The sequence below is a fragment of the Panthera uncia genome (assembly GCF_023721935.1).
Source record: "Panthera uncia isolate 11264 chromosome D3 unlocalized genomic scaffold, Puncia_PCG_1.0 HiC_scaffold_8, whole genome shotgun sequence".
Taxonomy (NCBI): domain Eukaryota; kingdom Metazoa; phylum Chordata; class Mammalia; order Carnivora; family Felidae; genus Panthera; species Panthera uncia.
In genome coordinates, this window is record NW_026057586.1 from 60,058,284 (window position 1) to 60,073,999 (window position 15,716).

The window sequence follows — 15,716 nt, forward strand, 5'->3', positions numbered from 1 at the left end:
ACCTGGTTAACACAAAGAACCAAGGTTTGTATAATTTTCATCAACAGATTTTCCATCATCTCCAACCAATTCAAGCCTAGAATATCGGTGCCGAATGAAGTTAAATTCTTCCCTCTCTGTCCTCTTGATGGAAAGACCAATTCTGAATGCCCCCCCCCCCTACAAATTCAAAATTCTGGTTCTGAGAATTCCAACAGTGCTCCAGCAGGAGCAGATCTCCGCAACTCTTGGATGATGGACACATCCCAGATACGCTGGCATCTCCCTGCTGTTACCAGATTTCTCTGGATCTCCCCTGGAAAACAAGAAAACGGAGATTTTTAGGAGAAAAGGGAAACAGTATACTCTCTTTCCCAGGAATCATAACAAGCAACGACCAAAGCTGAGGCGAAAAGAATAGTTCTCCAAAATGTATGAAGTGTGTGCATATCTGAACGCCATACCCCTTCTCAGCAAGACCCGGGATTTCCCAGAGTCCATTCATTCAGAGTTGAAATTTCTCTCAAGTTAAATATGGACGGGATCATTGGTCTGGGTTGATTCCGGTTCTATTCTTCAGCAGTGCAAGTGGGCACGAGAGAACCTGGCACAAGTGACAGTCCCGCAAAGTTGTTCAAGCTCCTGACTACTCCCCGTGCCACGCCTGTGCAGTGTTCCTGGAGCACTCGAAGATTCTCTGGGTTTGGGTAAGCTCAGGGGCACCCCCTGTGGACAGGATGCCAGGAGGTGTGGCTTCTGTTTCTGCAGAACGACGGGACGGAGCAGAGCGGAGGGTCTGCGGGAGCGAGGAGCGGTGGAAAAGCGCGGAGCCCGGACGAACGAACGGTTAAAAGTCCGCCGGGCTGGAGAGACCCGGCTTGTCCGTGCGCGCCGGCGCTGCGGGAGCGGACGTGCCCGCAGCGTCTGAGCCCTGCGCCCGCCTCGAGAGCCGCCGCGCGGGGGGTGGGCTCCCCGCGCGCCGGCTCCGGAGCCGCGGTCCCATTGGCCCGGGGGCACGCCCGTCTCCGAGTGAGGCTTCGAAAGTTTCGTTGAAGGTGGAGAAGTGCGCGCCCGCCCGGGAGCCGGGGCTGCGCCTCCAGGGCGAGGCTGCACGGCGGCGGCGGTGGCGGCGGCGGGCGGGGGGCGCGCTGGCATCCGGAGAGCGTTTGGTTTTCATTTTATTTTTTTTTAAATTGAGGCCGTGGAGGAGGGAATTGGAGTCGGCTCCACTGGCTGTGTGCTTTCGTCTCGATTTCTGCCCACGCTCGCACCATTCCTCCTGGTGAGGGAGGGACTCGCACCGCCACCCCGCGGACCGATAACTCGAGCCCCGTGCAGGCGGGGATGGTTGTGCGCTCCTGGCCGCTCCCTCCCGGGTCTCTTCGGCCCGAAGCTGGGGGACGCAGAGGCTGAGCCGCGTCGCCATTCGGGGATCCGCCGCCAGACGGTTCGGGACCGCCGGCAGTTACGAGAGCCCGGGCCAAAGGTCGCGGCGTGCGCAGGCGGCGGGGCCCCGGCAGCCGACGCACGTTGGCTTCAGAGGGGATTCCGCAAAGAAAGCTTCCCTTCGCCCCTGAGCGACGCCCCAGGAGCCAGACGGAACGACAGCCCCTTCTAGTCCCCTTTCCTCGCCGTGCCGCCCCCCGGGACCCTCCCGAAGTGCCCCCGTCCAGGGCTCTGGCCCCGGCCACCCGCTGAAGAAGCCGCAGCCACCGGATTGGGGGATTTCACACTTCATGGGCCGGCCGAGGGGGCGCCGGGCGCCGGGCGAGGGGGCTACCTAGAGCTTGGTTAGGGGCGGCCGAGCGCCAGGCGAGGCACTGCGGAGGGACCAGCGAAGGGTGGCGGAGAGACCTGATAGGGGCGACCGAGAGCCCGGCGAGGAGCGGTCAACAGCCCGGGGAACGCACCCTCGGGGCGGACAGCGCGGCGGTCCTCTCCGAGGCGATGCCCGGGCGGCTGCGGGCAGCCGGCCGCCCGAGGTCCTAGGTGGGCATGGACCTGGCGCCCCAGTCCTAGGGACCCTCGAACTTCGCCGCTCTGCTTGGACTCGCCGGAGCAACGCAATGGCCTCGGAAGTAGTGTGCGGGCTCATCTTCAGGCTGCTGCTCCCCATCTGCCTGGCAGTAGGTGAGTGTGGTCCTCTAGCCGAGGTTACTTGAGGGGCGGGGGGGGGATGAAGGGGGCTCCTGGGGAGGGGGCCAGGCTAAGGAGCAAAGGAAGTTCAGGGCTCTAGGGCTCAGGGACTGGGGAAGTCAGCGCCAAGGTCCCGGTGCCGGCGGAGTCAGAGCTTGCTGCTGTGTCGAGTGCCATAGCAGGGGACTCTCTTCCCGCGCTGGGGCGCAAGATCGGGGTCTCGCTTAGTGACGTGTAGGGTCCTGGCGCCCAGGTTCCGCATGTGTTGGAGACTGTGCTGAATTTAGTTCCACGTGGAATTTCTTTCGTGGAGTATTGCCTTGTGCATAAAGGATGCAAATTTAGCTGGAAGGCGGTTGTAAACCGTCTTCCCAGATACAGTGCAGGATCCTACCAGGGTCCCCTCAGCCCCCCTGTCCCCAGACGCACAGCACATGGTGCATGCAGAAGGTATGGACGCCATCTCGCCCCCCACTCTATAGCCCAACAACATGACGGAAGAAGTGAAGGACTCCGGTCGTTCTGAAAAGAAAAGGAGGAGGAAGGTATAGGGAAACAATGTCCTGAGCTTGCTTACTTTCTTTTATTCCACCAAAGCCCCTCCAACAAAAGCGCTGGATGCTGGGGTCCTATGGAGGACCACGTCCCAGTTCCGCCCTCCAGACACCCACCCTAACAGATCTTTAAAGGGTCAGAGAGCCGGACTGGGGCTCCCTGGGACCGGGGAGGGTTAAGGGAAGGCCAGAAGTGAGCCTCTTCCACTCCCAGTAAAGGATCTCACTATTTCTACAGGGCCTGCTGGGTATTAAAAGCAACTGGGTGTCAGGTCTAAAGACTGGCAGCCCGCTTGGAGAGTTTCTGTGTTTCTCCTCTAAGAGAAGGTGCCTGTTTCGCTGAATCCCACTTCTAGGAATGACTGACAGCATCGAACTTTTCACTTCCCCCACCAGAGCTAGAAAACAGAGCACCTTTTACCAAGTAGCAGTTGCATTTACAAAGAAAACGTGGCCTTCGGAGAAAAGACCAGCTTTTTGCAGATTGCTAGAGGTTGAGGACTCAAGATCACATCTGTGCTGAGGGTTTTATTTGTGCGAGCAATCGACAGGGGGGCTCTAGAGTGTTTCGAGGGGGTCAGTCCCAGCTACCTGGGAGGATTTTGTAGTGCCAGAAACTCCATGGAAAAACCAAAGAAAGCTTTCAGGTGGAAATAGTCTGCAGCAGAGATGCAAAATCCTTGAGCAGCTGGAGGGGTCTGCATGCGTGTGCTCGCCTTCCTTTGCCATTTATTCGAGTTTCAAGGCAGGACCATTTTTCAGGGATCTTGGTCCTTAATAACCAATAACCAAGCATGGAGAGGAGGAGGAGCCCAGCATCCACGAAGTTGATGTGGACCTCTCTCCACCAGTTTGCTTAAGTTTGAAAAGGGAAAAGACTTTGGGAGAGTGATTTTGGGGAAAACAGCACCAGGCTATGTCTGGTGCCTTACATACATATAGGCTGTGGGCATCTTCTGTGTATCTGTAGCGCCTGGCACCGTGCCTGGCACGTTTACTGTTTGCCTAGTGGAAGCCAGTGCCTGAGTTAAACAAGGGGCTTTCAGTATGAGGGTTGATTTGTGGTTGTCCTTGCAGACTGGGCAGGAGGCCTGGGGAGTGGTCAGAGGGTCAAAAGGCAGGCTCTTCCTCTCTCCACAGCTCACCCCCCCCCCACTTCTTCCCGCACCCTAGCTTCTTTCCCTCTGGGCCTCTCCTCAGGGTAGCAGCTCCTCCTGGAGTTCTGCAGGTGGTTACCTGCCGCCAGCTCAGGCCACTCTTGCCTGAGCAATGTGACAGCAGAGATTATCCGCCCTTTGCCACCCACCTCGCTCTAGGCTTCTGCCCTTGCAGAACCTAGCTCGCCAGCCCGGAATGTTCCGCGGCTGCTGGGGCCGTGTCCTTTCGATAATCCGGGGGTCTACACCGCAAAGCCCGTCAGTGAGACTGTCGAGCTCTGCCCTGCAGAGGGAAAGGGGCGCGCGGCACGCCCACCTCCCGCGCCCCGAGGCTCGAGCCGGCAACTCCAGAGCTGCGCGGAGGCTCCCGGGGTGCAGGGCGGAGCGGGGAGCGCTGCCCGCCAGCCCGGTCCGGCAGGACCCCCGCCCTCCGGCTTGTTCCTCTGCGCCGCGTGGGCCCCGCTCAGTGGCTGGCTCGCGGGACCGGACCTTCCTGGAAGGAGAGCTGCTGCTTCCAGGAACTCAGGCGCTAACCCCGGCCCACCCGCCACCCCCAGCCCCAAGGCCTGCTCCCCTAGCTCCCGGGAAGGCCGGTTCGGCCCTGTGATCCCGGGCCACCTTCCCTTTCCCGCTCTCGCTTCTGAATTCCCGTGGGTCTTCTGGGCTAACCGAAGGGAGGCTAGCCTGTGCGCCTGTGGGGGCGGGAGGGGGGCGTGGAGGCCCCCAGCTGGGTCTGAGCCTGTTGCTTACCCCACCCTCATGGAAAGCCCACCTAAGGGAAGGTGAAGGAGGTACCAGGACCTGGGACCTCTCCCCCTGCCTGCAAGAGAGCAAAAGCCCCTTGGGAGGACCTGAGGGCCAATTCCCTGAGGACCCCCTCACCCCTTGGCTTAAGAAAGACAACCACTTCCAGCGACGAGATGCCTTCTAATCATTGCACTTGCAGGGACAAAAGGGGGCTGGGTAGGTGTCACCTGATTTGGGCATTCAATTCTAAACAAGAAGTGGATCTTTTCAAGGTTATTGGAGGGTTTTCAGGTCTGCTTGCTCCCAAGGTGCTACTAAATCAAATATTCAGGTTTCCCTAATATCCTGGTCACGGAGAGTGCAATGATCTGTTTGCCATTAGAATCGATTTTTACATTTTAGACATCTATTTTTGTATCTGGACAAGGCAGCCTTCAAAGCCAGGCCTTTGCAGAGGCTTGTGTATTTTTTTTTTTTTTTTTTTTAATTCTCTAACATTGTTGAACTTTTTCTGCACGGATATGCTGTAGCCTTTGGGCCTAATGATAGATGCTAAAATTAAGTGCCATTGTGTTTAAACTGATGCTTGAGGTTTTTCTTTTTTCCCTATAGAAAGAAGTTTACAGAGAAGTGGTAAGTGATATCAGACCTCTTTTATGTAGGTCTTGCGTGGCTCTTGAGTGTTAAGAGCAAAACAAAAACTATAGTTTAATATGAAATAATATAAATGTTGCTTCCCTTCAAAATGAACATCCAGTGATAGACTTTCCCACATCGATAGAAACTGAAAATTTTAAAGATCTCCACAATTACTTATCATTACTTGAGTGGCCATTCTGATTTTTTCTTAAAAATAATAAGTGAAAGGGGTGCCTGGCCCAGGTCATGATCTCACCGGTCGGTGAGTTCCAGCCGCACGTCATTGGGCTCTGTGCTGACAGCTCAGAGTGTGGAGCCTGCTTCAAATTCTGTAAATCCCTCTCTCTCTGCCTCTTCCCCACTCTCTCTCTCTCTCTCTCTCTCTCTGTCCCTCAAAAATGAATAAACGTTAAAAAATTAAATAATACATGGAAGAAAAAAACAGACAAAACCTTCCATAATAGTATGAAATCGTTAATAATTATAATAGTATCTGGTCATTGTTGAGTACTTTAGACATATTTTTATACTTCTTTTAACATGATTGTACTGTCCCACCCATCTTAAAGTATATGATTTGAGTCTATTCCTGGGTCAGATCTGGATTTGTACATTTTAATTCACATGCATCTGACCCATTCATTCCATTTTGCCTAGTGTTGCTTGGAGTTTCCTAATGTCTTGCCTAGAAGAGCCAACTTAACCAATGTCAGGGCAGTGGTCCAGGTGCCGCAAGGCCACAGTGGCCTCATACCTTGTGCTTCCCCTAAGTGAAGTGACTGGAGCTTAGGAAAGAACAGAGCAGAACCGCAGACAAAAAGAATCAACCACCCAACTAGTGCTCTGAGAAAAAAAAAAATCACACTTGGGTAATTGTGCAAATCCCGGAATAATTTCTGAAATTCCCTTTAGAGATAGTTGGATTAACATTAGAGCAAAAACATGGAGTCACTCTTGAAATATGTGTGGGTAGGGCTATCTAAATACAATTTTTTTTCTCCACGGCATCGTATGTTTCTCCCCGTGTGGTACGTGCCATGTGGGAAGCCACACACACACCCCAAGAATTCTAGATGATGCCTGGTCAGAGGTCTCCGCTTTGTGCTGCTATAGCTCTCGGTGGTAGGAGGTTTCGGCTGCTGAAGGATGCATTCACAGTGTTGAAAGTTACTTTCTTTTCCTGTTACACCTTCTCAGCCTTATCTAGGTAGATAGTATTTATTACTTTCAGAAAGGAGAAAAGTTAATCGTGGAAAGGGTTGGAAATACATAGTTTAATTCTAAAATAAAATATTTTGTAAGCACAAGCGGACATGGTCATTTTGTTACAGGAGTCGTGGAAGCTGGAACTATGTGTCCAGCCTGTGGTTTATCAGTGTGTCTGTTGCCTTACAGGCAATATATGCTTGTTCATAGAGATAAGCAGGATGCTTTGGACTTCACCTTTGGGGGCAGACGTGTTGTGACTTGGCAATTTCAGAGATCTCCGTTCACGTCCCAGCTCTGCCCTTTACCATATGATCATAGAGTTGTTTCTTCCTTGTTTCTCTTTTCTTCCTGCAAAAGGGAGTTATTAATGCCTCCTTCCTTGGGTAGTTGTGAGATTGTGGGCACTGCACACCTTGTGTAATGTTTGGCACTCTGCAGGGGCTCAACATGGGAGGTATTATTATTGCATTTATGTAGATGAGCAGAAGAGCAGTGATGCTTGAGGAACGGCTTAGTAGCAATTAAAACTACCAGCTAGTGACCTGGGTCATAAGGATACTGATAAGAGTAGGTAGGATTCATAAGAAAGCAAGTCTGTACCTTCCTACAGCCAAATTACTCCATTGAAAGTTGGTGTGTGTGTTGTGGGAGAATTTTTAATTATCAGGAGTTTTCACACCAGTTTTACTCATCATACTCATGGACAATTGTGTTCTTCTGGTTAAATATGTTCTCCTTAGAATTGTGCTGACAGTGCTTACTGTTGCCTTTCTGATGCTACACCATTATTTTCATCATCTTTATTGAATATGATTTCATTTATTTATTTTTATATGGGCATCTTCCTTTTAGACCCTCTGCTACTTTAATCGTATATGAAGTTGCACGGTAACGGTATATACTGTTATAACTTTTCTATTCGGGAGAACTTAGAATAGTGTAGGCACACCTGGATATTTAAGAGCAGTTGATTAAGAACTATATGATGATACAATGTATATAACGTAAAACATTAAATTTTGTAACATTTTTAGATTTACACAATTGTTTTTGAGGATACGGAATCAGGTATACAAAATAAAACAAGTGTTCCATTGAATGGAGGCTAAACACAAAGCTGTATCGGAAAACACTTGCAAGTATTTGGCTGTAAGAGATAAGCATATATGAGGCTTATCACATTCACCAGACCCTCCACTTGGGCCTTTCAGACCCATCAGGACATGGCAGGATCAAGGATGATGCATACTAAGTATCTGTGGAGAGAGCACATCAGACCTTTTTAACAATTTCATAATTGTGAACCATCCCATAATTATCTAACAGGCATGGAGCATTTAGCTAAATCATTTTTAAAACTTGAGTATAATATAAACTTTTGCACTTTTTTCTATATATTGGTAGATTTTTAAAAACTATAATAGAAATTTAAAATGTGGTTCAAGTTTCCTGCAGAATATACATTTTTTTTTGTTTGTGTGAAGTTTTCTGATTGCTATTTTTGAATTCTCCATTCAAAATATACTGGTAGGCACAGTTCTGCATTCAGCTAGGATATTGTGGATGGACATATTTAAACTTTTTGCTATGTGAGTTTCAAATACTTGATATATTTTATTAAAAAAATAGTGGATCTTCTCTGTGTGATTAGTTCTGGCTTCCTGTGGCAAATCCACTAGCCCTCTGGGGGTGAAGGTGTTGCTGAGACTTTATCTAGTCTCTATTTTTATTTTTATTTTATGTTTATTTGCCAGTTTTATTGAGAAATAACTGACCCACATCCTTGTGTAAATATAAGGCGCGTAGCATGAAGGTGTGATTTATGTACATGGTAAAATGATCCCCACAGTAGGTTCAACTAACATCCACCTTCTCAATAGATACTGTAAAAAGAGAAGAAAGAAGAAAAGAAGAAAGGAGAAAGATTCTTGTGATGAGAACTCTTAGGATTTCTTTTCTTAACAACTTTGCTGTGTCTCACACAGCAGGGATAGCTGTAGGCATCATGTTGTCCATTACATCCCTAGTACTTGTACATCTTATTATTGAAAGGTTGTATCTTTTGGCCAACTTCCTCCAGTTCCCCTACCTCTCTCACTCTCCACATTTTTTAAAAAAGATTTCACACATAAATGAAACGATACAGTGTTTGTTTTGTGTTTCTCTGTCTGACTTACTTCACTTAGCATAATGCCCTCCAGGCCCATCCATAATGTTGCAAGTAGTATGATTTCCTCATTTTTAATGGCTGAATAGTATTCCATTGTGTGTGTGTGTGTGTGTGTGTGTGTGTGTGTGTGTGTGTGTGTTTCCATATCCATTCACGGACGCTGAGGTGGTTTCCGTGTCTTGGCTGTTGTAAATAAAGCTGCTGTAAACATGGGAATGCAGATACCTTTCTGAGTTAGTGTTTTCATTATCATTGGATATATTCCCAGAAGTGAAATTGCTGGATGATACAGTAGTTCTACTTTTCATTTTTTTGAGGACCCTTCATACTGTTTTCCAGAGTGGCCGCACCATTTTACAATCCCACCAGCAGTCATAAGGTTCTCTTGTCTTCACATCCACACCACTATTTGTTAGCTCTTGTCTTCTTGTTGATGGGATGATATTTCACTGTAGTTTTAATTTGCACTTCCCTAATGATTAGTAATGTTGAGCATCTTTTCATGTGCCTGTTGGCCTCTTGTATATCCTTTTTAGAAAGATGTCTATCTGGGTATTTGCCCATTTTTTAATTGTTTTTTTTTTTTTTTTTTTTTTTTGTCTTTTGCTATTGAATTGCAAGGGTTCTTTATCAGATATGTGGTTTGCAAATATTTTTCCCATTGCATAGGCTGTCATTTCACTTTTTTGTTTTGTTTTGTTTTGTTTTCTGTGCAGAAGCTTTTAGGTTTGATGTAGTCCCACATGTTTATTTTTTATTTTATTCTTCATGCTTTTGGTGTCATATCCAAAAATTCATTACCAAGTCTCATGTGAAGGAGCTCTGTTTGGATGTTTTCTCCTAGAAGTTTTGTGGCTTCAGGTCTTGCTTTTTAGTGTTTAGTCATTTTGAGTTAATTTCCTTGAGTGGTATAAAATATGGGTTCAGCTTCATTCTTTAATATGTGGCTGTCCAGTTTTTCTATAGAACTGTTTGTTGAAGGGACTGTATTTTCTCCATTGAGTATTCTTGGCTCCCTTATCAAATATTAGTTGACTCTATGTGTTTGGGATTATATTTGGGCTCTTGATTCTGTTCCATTCATCTATTTGTCTGTTTTTATGTCAATATAATGCTGTTTTGATGACTAGAGCTTTATAGTATAATTTGAAATCAGGAAGTGTGATGCCTCCTGCTTTGTTCTTCTGTCTCAGGATTTCTTTGGCTAGTCAGGGTCTTTTGTGGTTCTATATAAACTTTAGGAGTGTTTTATCTACTTCTGGTAAAAATGCCATTCGAATCTTGATAAGGATTGCATTGAATCCATAGATGGCTTTGGTGGTATTGACATTTTAACAGTATTAATCCTTCCACTCCAGGGATATGGGATACGATTCCATTTATTTACATCTTCTTTGATTTCTTTCATCAATATCTTACAGTTTTCAGCATAGAAATCTTTCACCTCCTTAGTATTTTATTGTTAAATTTCTTCCTAAGTATTTTATTGTTTTTGATGCCATTGGAAATGGAATCTGTTTCTTTACTTCTTTTTTGAAAACTTCATCATTAGTGCATTAACTACTCTCTTAGGGAGTTATTTATCCTGTTACCCAAACTCAGGTGGATTCTCCTTTAAGTATTTTTTCCCAACTCTGAACTCTCCAGTTCACTCCCCCGCTCCTCCCTGCCTTTTGACTTGGTTTGGTCAACACCAGGCTTCTTATCTTCCCCCTACAGCCATCTCTGGTGAGCTCAGTGCAAGCTTCCCCTCCTCTCCTTGACCTGCACATTTACAAAGGCTGTTCGTGCCATTGACCCTCAGGTGCAGGTGCTTTACAAATCAAGTATCTCATTCACAGATGCTCTTCTAGGTTTGTCTTTGCTCTTTCACCTCAGTCAACAGAAGGGTTGCCTTGGGTTCACATCCCGTGTGTTCTGCAGTGCTGGAGAACCTCCAGTCGCCATCCTGGCCTCTTGGCCTCATTCAGTCCTTGTCATGTGCTGAGCCAGGTGTGACTTCCCCCTTTTCAAAGCCCTCCAGAATTGATTCTGTAGTATTTGGGGCTTTTGTCAGCATCACTGACATTCCAGCCTCACCCAAGCCAAATCAGGCAAACCAGAGTTGCCATTCTACCTTCCATACCGTACAGCCTTGGTCATCAGCCCAGGAAGTTTGTATTCCTCTCCTGGGAGCAAGTAGATTCTTTCCTCCAGTTGATAGATGGCCCTTTCAGCAAGTTTAAAGCAAATACAATTCAATTCTTCCCAAGTCCTTTTTTTACTTACAGGTTTCCCAGGGTAGTGAGGCTTAGATAAGATAAACTTTATATCTCTCACATGATAGTCAAGATGTAGGTGATCCAAAGCTGGTATATTAACTATTCTCTGTGACGTTGCCAGGGGAAGCCACCATTGCTCTGCTACGTTGCAGGTGTTGCATTCATCCCTGTGGTTCAAGATAGCCTGTTCCCATGTTAACGTCAAGCTGAGGGATGGAAGTAAACAGAGAAGGGCCACTTCTTCCTCACTCTCTAAGGACACAACCTGGAAGTTGCACGAATCACTTATGTTGTCATCCTGTTAGCTTGAGTTTAATAATATTATTTACCTACCTAACTGCAGGGAAATCTGGGAAATCCATCTTTATTTTGGCTGGTTAATGAGTTCAACTAAAAATGGGGGAGGATGGTTCTGTTACAGTGATAGAGAAAGAGAGAATGAATATCAGCATACAAATAGAAGTCTGTGCCTCCTGTAGGTGAAGGTAATTTAATGTGCTTTGCAGACGCTGATTTTCTTACCAACCTTCTCCACTTTGCTTCCAGGCCTATAACTAGACTCAGGTACCAGCAGGCTCCTAAAGGTAAGGTACAAAGTGTGATCCATGAGAATCCAAAAGAACTGAGTTTTCTAATTTATACAGACGGAAATTTGAGGAAGATGTGTAGGAATGGGTGTTAAGGGTATGGGATAATATAAAGAAGAAACATAAGGTTGGACCTGGCCAAATTTATTGATGTGGAACCACTAAGAAGAAATTCTGGATTCACTGTTATTACTCTAGAAAGGGCTATGATTGGTTGGTTGGTTGGTTGGTTGGCTGGCTGGAGCATGGACAAAAAGGTGACCTACACTAAAAGAAGTTGTAATGCCAGATCTGTTTTAGTAAACTATAGAGGAAGAGATCCAAAGGCTTAGGGAGGTTGGAGCCATAGAGTGAATTTACCATGGAAGACCAGTGCACCCACCTGGTCCAGAGGACACATGTTTCTCCACAACTGAGAAATAAAGTTGTGAGGAGACCCTCAAAATTCTTGAAGATCTCTGTGGTTGCTCTTCTCTCTAGTACAATACAGTGGAAACTGCTGCCACTAACTGGGGATCCTTAGATACCGTGGGGATATTTGGGTTCCAGGCACCAAGTGGCCCACTTAATTGCCAAAGCCAAGATGGGTGTGGTTATCGTAATGGACAGTGGAGTCAAAGCAGTAATCAGAGTAGTCTGACTTGAGGAGACCTTGGCCTTTGGCTCACCATTCATGGTGTTCCTAGAAGTTGAATTCTGACTTGGTCTGTATACGTGGGAAGAGTTCTAGATGAAGTGAACTGAAGTCTGACTTGAATCACCAACCCAGAGTCTTGGCCCCTCAATCAGTTGCCAGGCTTGAGCTAGTTCACAGACTCAGAACCTGAGTGAAGGGCTTGTGAGGAACAGAATTATCTTTGCTTAGAAATGGCTCAAAGGGCTCTCTGTCAACTAGAACAAAGACTCTACTTGCTACCAGGACAAGAATACAGACTTTCTGGGCTGATGGCCAAGCTCCGTATTGGAGGTGGAATGACAACACTGGTTTGCCTGATTTGACTGAGGTGAGGCTGGAATGTGCTGTGCTGAGAAAAGCCCTAAGTACTCTGCTCTCAGGGTAGCAGGCTAGGTCCCCTTGATGAAGGACCCTCTACACTACCAACTACACTTGCATTTTGCTTTTCCCGTTGTATTTCTTTGGGTAGCGAGTGTCTTTATTTAAAATGAAATATTTGTGGAAAGATAAGATGACTATTTTGTCATCCACATGTTAGTATAAGTTAGTTCAAATAGCTTATTTTCCCTTTTTCACTTTGTGATGGAATGGACACTTTAACTGAATGGGGAGGCGTAGTTGTTAAATAGTGGGTGTAGGTGTGGTCTAGATTCCAGAGATCTTTTTTTCAAGGATCCATAATACCATGGGTCACTTAGGGGCTTACCAAAGTATGCCAATAACAAACGGAGCACATTTTTCCTAGGGCTAGCCCTATACACAAGAGACAGAACACAAAAAAATCCTTCCTCTCCTCTTTTATTTATATTACATGGTTTCAGACATCCAAGGAGAACCTGTTGTGATTAAGTACAGCCCTAAAGTCTCGTTGTTTAGGTACAGATCTTGGCCTGTTGTACAGGCTGTGTGACCTTCAAATCAAGTTGTTTAACCTCTCTGTTCTTCAATTATTTCATCCATAAAATGAGTTGATAATAATAGTACTTAGCTCAGAGGATTGTTGCAAGGCTTAGATGATAGTGCTCATAAAGTGCTTGATGCAGTGCCTGCCACATAGTAAATATTCAATAAATCTTAGATCTGATGATTAGTTCCAGACTGAGAAATTAGGCATTGCTATTAGCCAAAGGCTGATTTGAGGACCTGCTCATCAGGAACAACATACTTTCAAATGGGCAGATGCTTTGGGGTTCTAAGCAACTTCCAGGGGAGCTTTGGAATGAGACCTGTTGTAAATTGAAAACTGCCTTTCTTGGGGCACCTGGGTGGCTCAGTCGGTTAAGCATCCGACTTTGGCTCAGGTCATGATCTGCTCTTTGTGGGTTCAGGTCCCGCGTCGGGCTCTGTGCTGACAGCTTGGAGCCTGGAGCCTGCTTCGGATTCTGCGTCTCCCTCTCTCTCTCTGCCCCTCCCATGCTCACACTCTGCCTCTCAAAAATAAATAAACAAAAGAAAAAAGAAAACTGTCTGTCTGGACCCCCTCCTGCCCCCGTCATCTATGCTGGAAACCTCTGCACCACTGTTTATTGCTACCCCTGGAACAATGTGACATTCGTGTCTTTTCTCTAATTCCCCTTCCCAGGCAGAGTGAGTTGTTCCCTCTGTGTTCACCTGGCACTTGGTTCATATTATCACAGAGTTTTGTACTTCGTTATATGATTGCTCTCTTCCCTCCCATGTGTCTGCAAGTTCAGGGACCTCACGTAATCCTTCTAGATATCCTCAGCACTCACTTACTGCCTAACAAGTAGTAGATATTTAAAAATATATATCTTATTTGAATTATAGGTTTCTTTGTCCCGTCATTATACTTCAGCTGCCTAGCAAAGGCTATAACATCCTGTGAATACTGAAGCAATACTTGCCAATTGAATAAATAAGGAATTCATAGGCTAAACATTTTTCTCTTGAAGGTCTCAGAAGTTGGAAAATCCAGTTAGGTCTAGCATCTTATAGCTATTGGTTTCTACGTATTTGACTAGAACATTCCTAACAGTCTAATTTATACGTGCCACAGCTTTTAAACTGTGAATTTTATCAACATGTAGATGAATAAATGGTACTTGCTTTGCAGTGAAGAGGGAAGGAAAAACACGTTGATGGTGGTAAAGCTTGACCGGAATGTCATCCTTGAAGTGCATATTATTTTTGAAAATGTTTTCAGCTCTCTTGGAACCACACAAATCGATCTGTTTTCTGTTGTGGCCAAATCCACTAGGTCAGCAGTTCTGGCCACAGGTGCAGGAAGGAGGAAGAGTGTAGAACCTTAACAAGCTGGTAATTTTGAAGCAGAGCTCCATGGACATGAATTATAGATCTGTGCAGCTTTGAGTGGTTCCTGCTCCTGCCATTTTCTTTGTTCCTTCTGTGTTCCCCAGACTGTACCTGCCTGCAGCATTCGCTCTGGCATCCCCTCAGGAACACGTGCCCCTGCTGGAGAATCTAGGCTGCGAGTATTCTGGAAAGGGCCCTGGTCTGAAAGCCTAACGACCAAGTCTCGACCCTATTAATAAAGAGGTTTGTGACTTGGCCAAGTCGCAGAAACTCTCTATTCTTCAATTACATCATCTAGCATATGAGGTGTTCAAGAATGAGAAATATTTTCATAGATTCTCAGAGTAATATTTGTGCACATAATTCTTCTCGTTATTAGAAGATATGACTGTAAAGCATTGCTTTTTAACCGGCACAGCAGAATTTTTACATCTAACTTGTTCTCGGCTCTTAATAACCATCATACATAAATCGTTTCACACTTTGACCTCAAAGAACTATTAGGAAAGGAAAGGGAAATAATTTTGTATCACTTTAGGTACTTGAGGGTTTTTCACAACGGTTGGTATGAAGGAGAGTTTAGGTTTTGTAATCCTAACATTTCAGTGACTCTCCCTCACTTGCCCTCGACACAGAATCATGCACACATCATCATTGGTGATGGTAATAACAAGAACCACAAAATGTGCGGTCAGATCTGGTTTAGAATTGGCCGTGTGTAGCTTTGCGTAACAAAGGAATTTTACCACCCATCACTTATGGTCAGACATGTGCCTATAAGGAAAACCAAAACACACAGTTATTAATGGAAGCTAAACGAAAGTGTAGAGACATAGAATTATGGAAACAAAATTTGAATCAGGAAAAGATTTTGAGCAAAATAGCAAATTTATCACAAAACGTAGCATTTCAGTGACATTGTAGACCTTACGAGATTTTAGCTGGATGGTTCTATTATCCAACAAAGGACACAGGAGAGGCACAAAACTACAGGTGTGTGTAGGTAAGAGTCCAAGCCTGGGGTGCGGAACTGGGGGCTCCCCCATTCTGGCGTTGCTCTCTCTTGGCTTCAGGGATAGCTGTGGGGGTGTGAGCTTCCTGTGGTTCAAAGCCTCTACCCACTCCTCCTCTTTTCAGTCTTTTTTAAATTTAAGGTTTTAAAAGCCTTTTAATTTTGCCCAGCCAGGCAAATCCTGACTCTTGTTGGCCTTGGAGCCTGAAGTCACTGCAGCTGATAAGCACTGAGGCATTTCCAGCTAGAGCCAGGCTTGATACTCCCCTGCCAGACCGAATTGCTGTAGCACACAGCCTCTGGTGGGTCATCTTC

At 46.2% G+C, this 15,716-nt stretch overlaps 1 protein-coding gene across 1 annotated transcript in view; it reads left to right on the forward strand.

The window, feature by feature from the left end:
* The first annotated feature begins 1,023 nt into the window (after positions 1 to 1,023).
* The window catches only part of PIEZO2 (piezo type mechanosensitive ion channel component 2), a 471,937-nt gene continuing 457,244 nt past the window's right edge, over positions 1,024 to 15,716 (forward strand). Inside the window, 1 exon segment of the mRNA XM_049620442.1 lies at positions 1,024 to 2,109. Coding sequence (XP_049476399.1) covers positions 2,046 to 2,109 — 64 coding nt within the window. The 5' untranslated portion in view covers positions 1,024 to 2,045.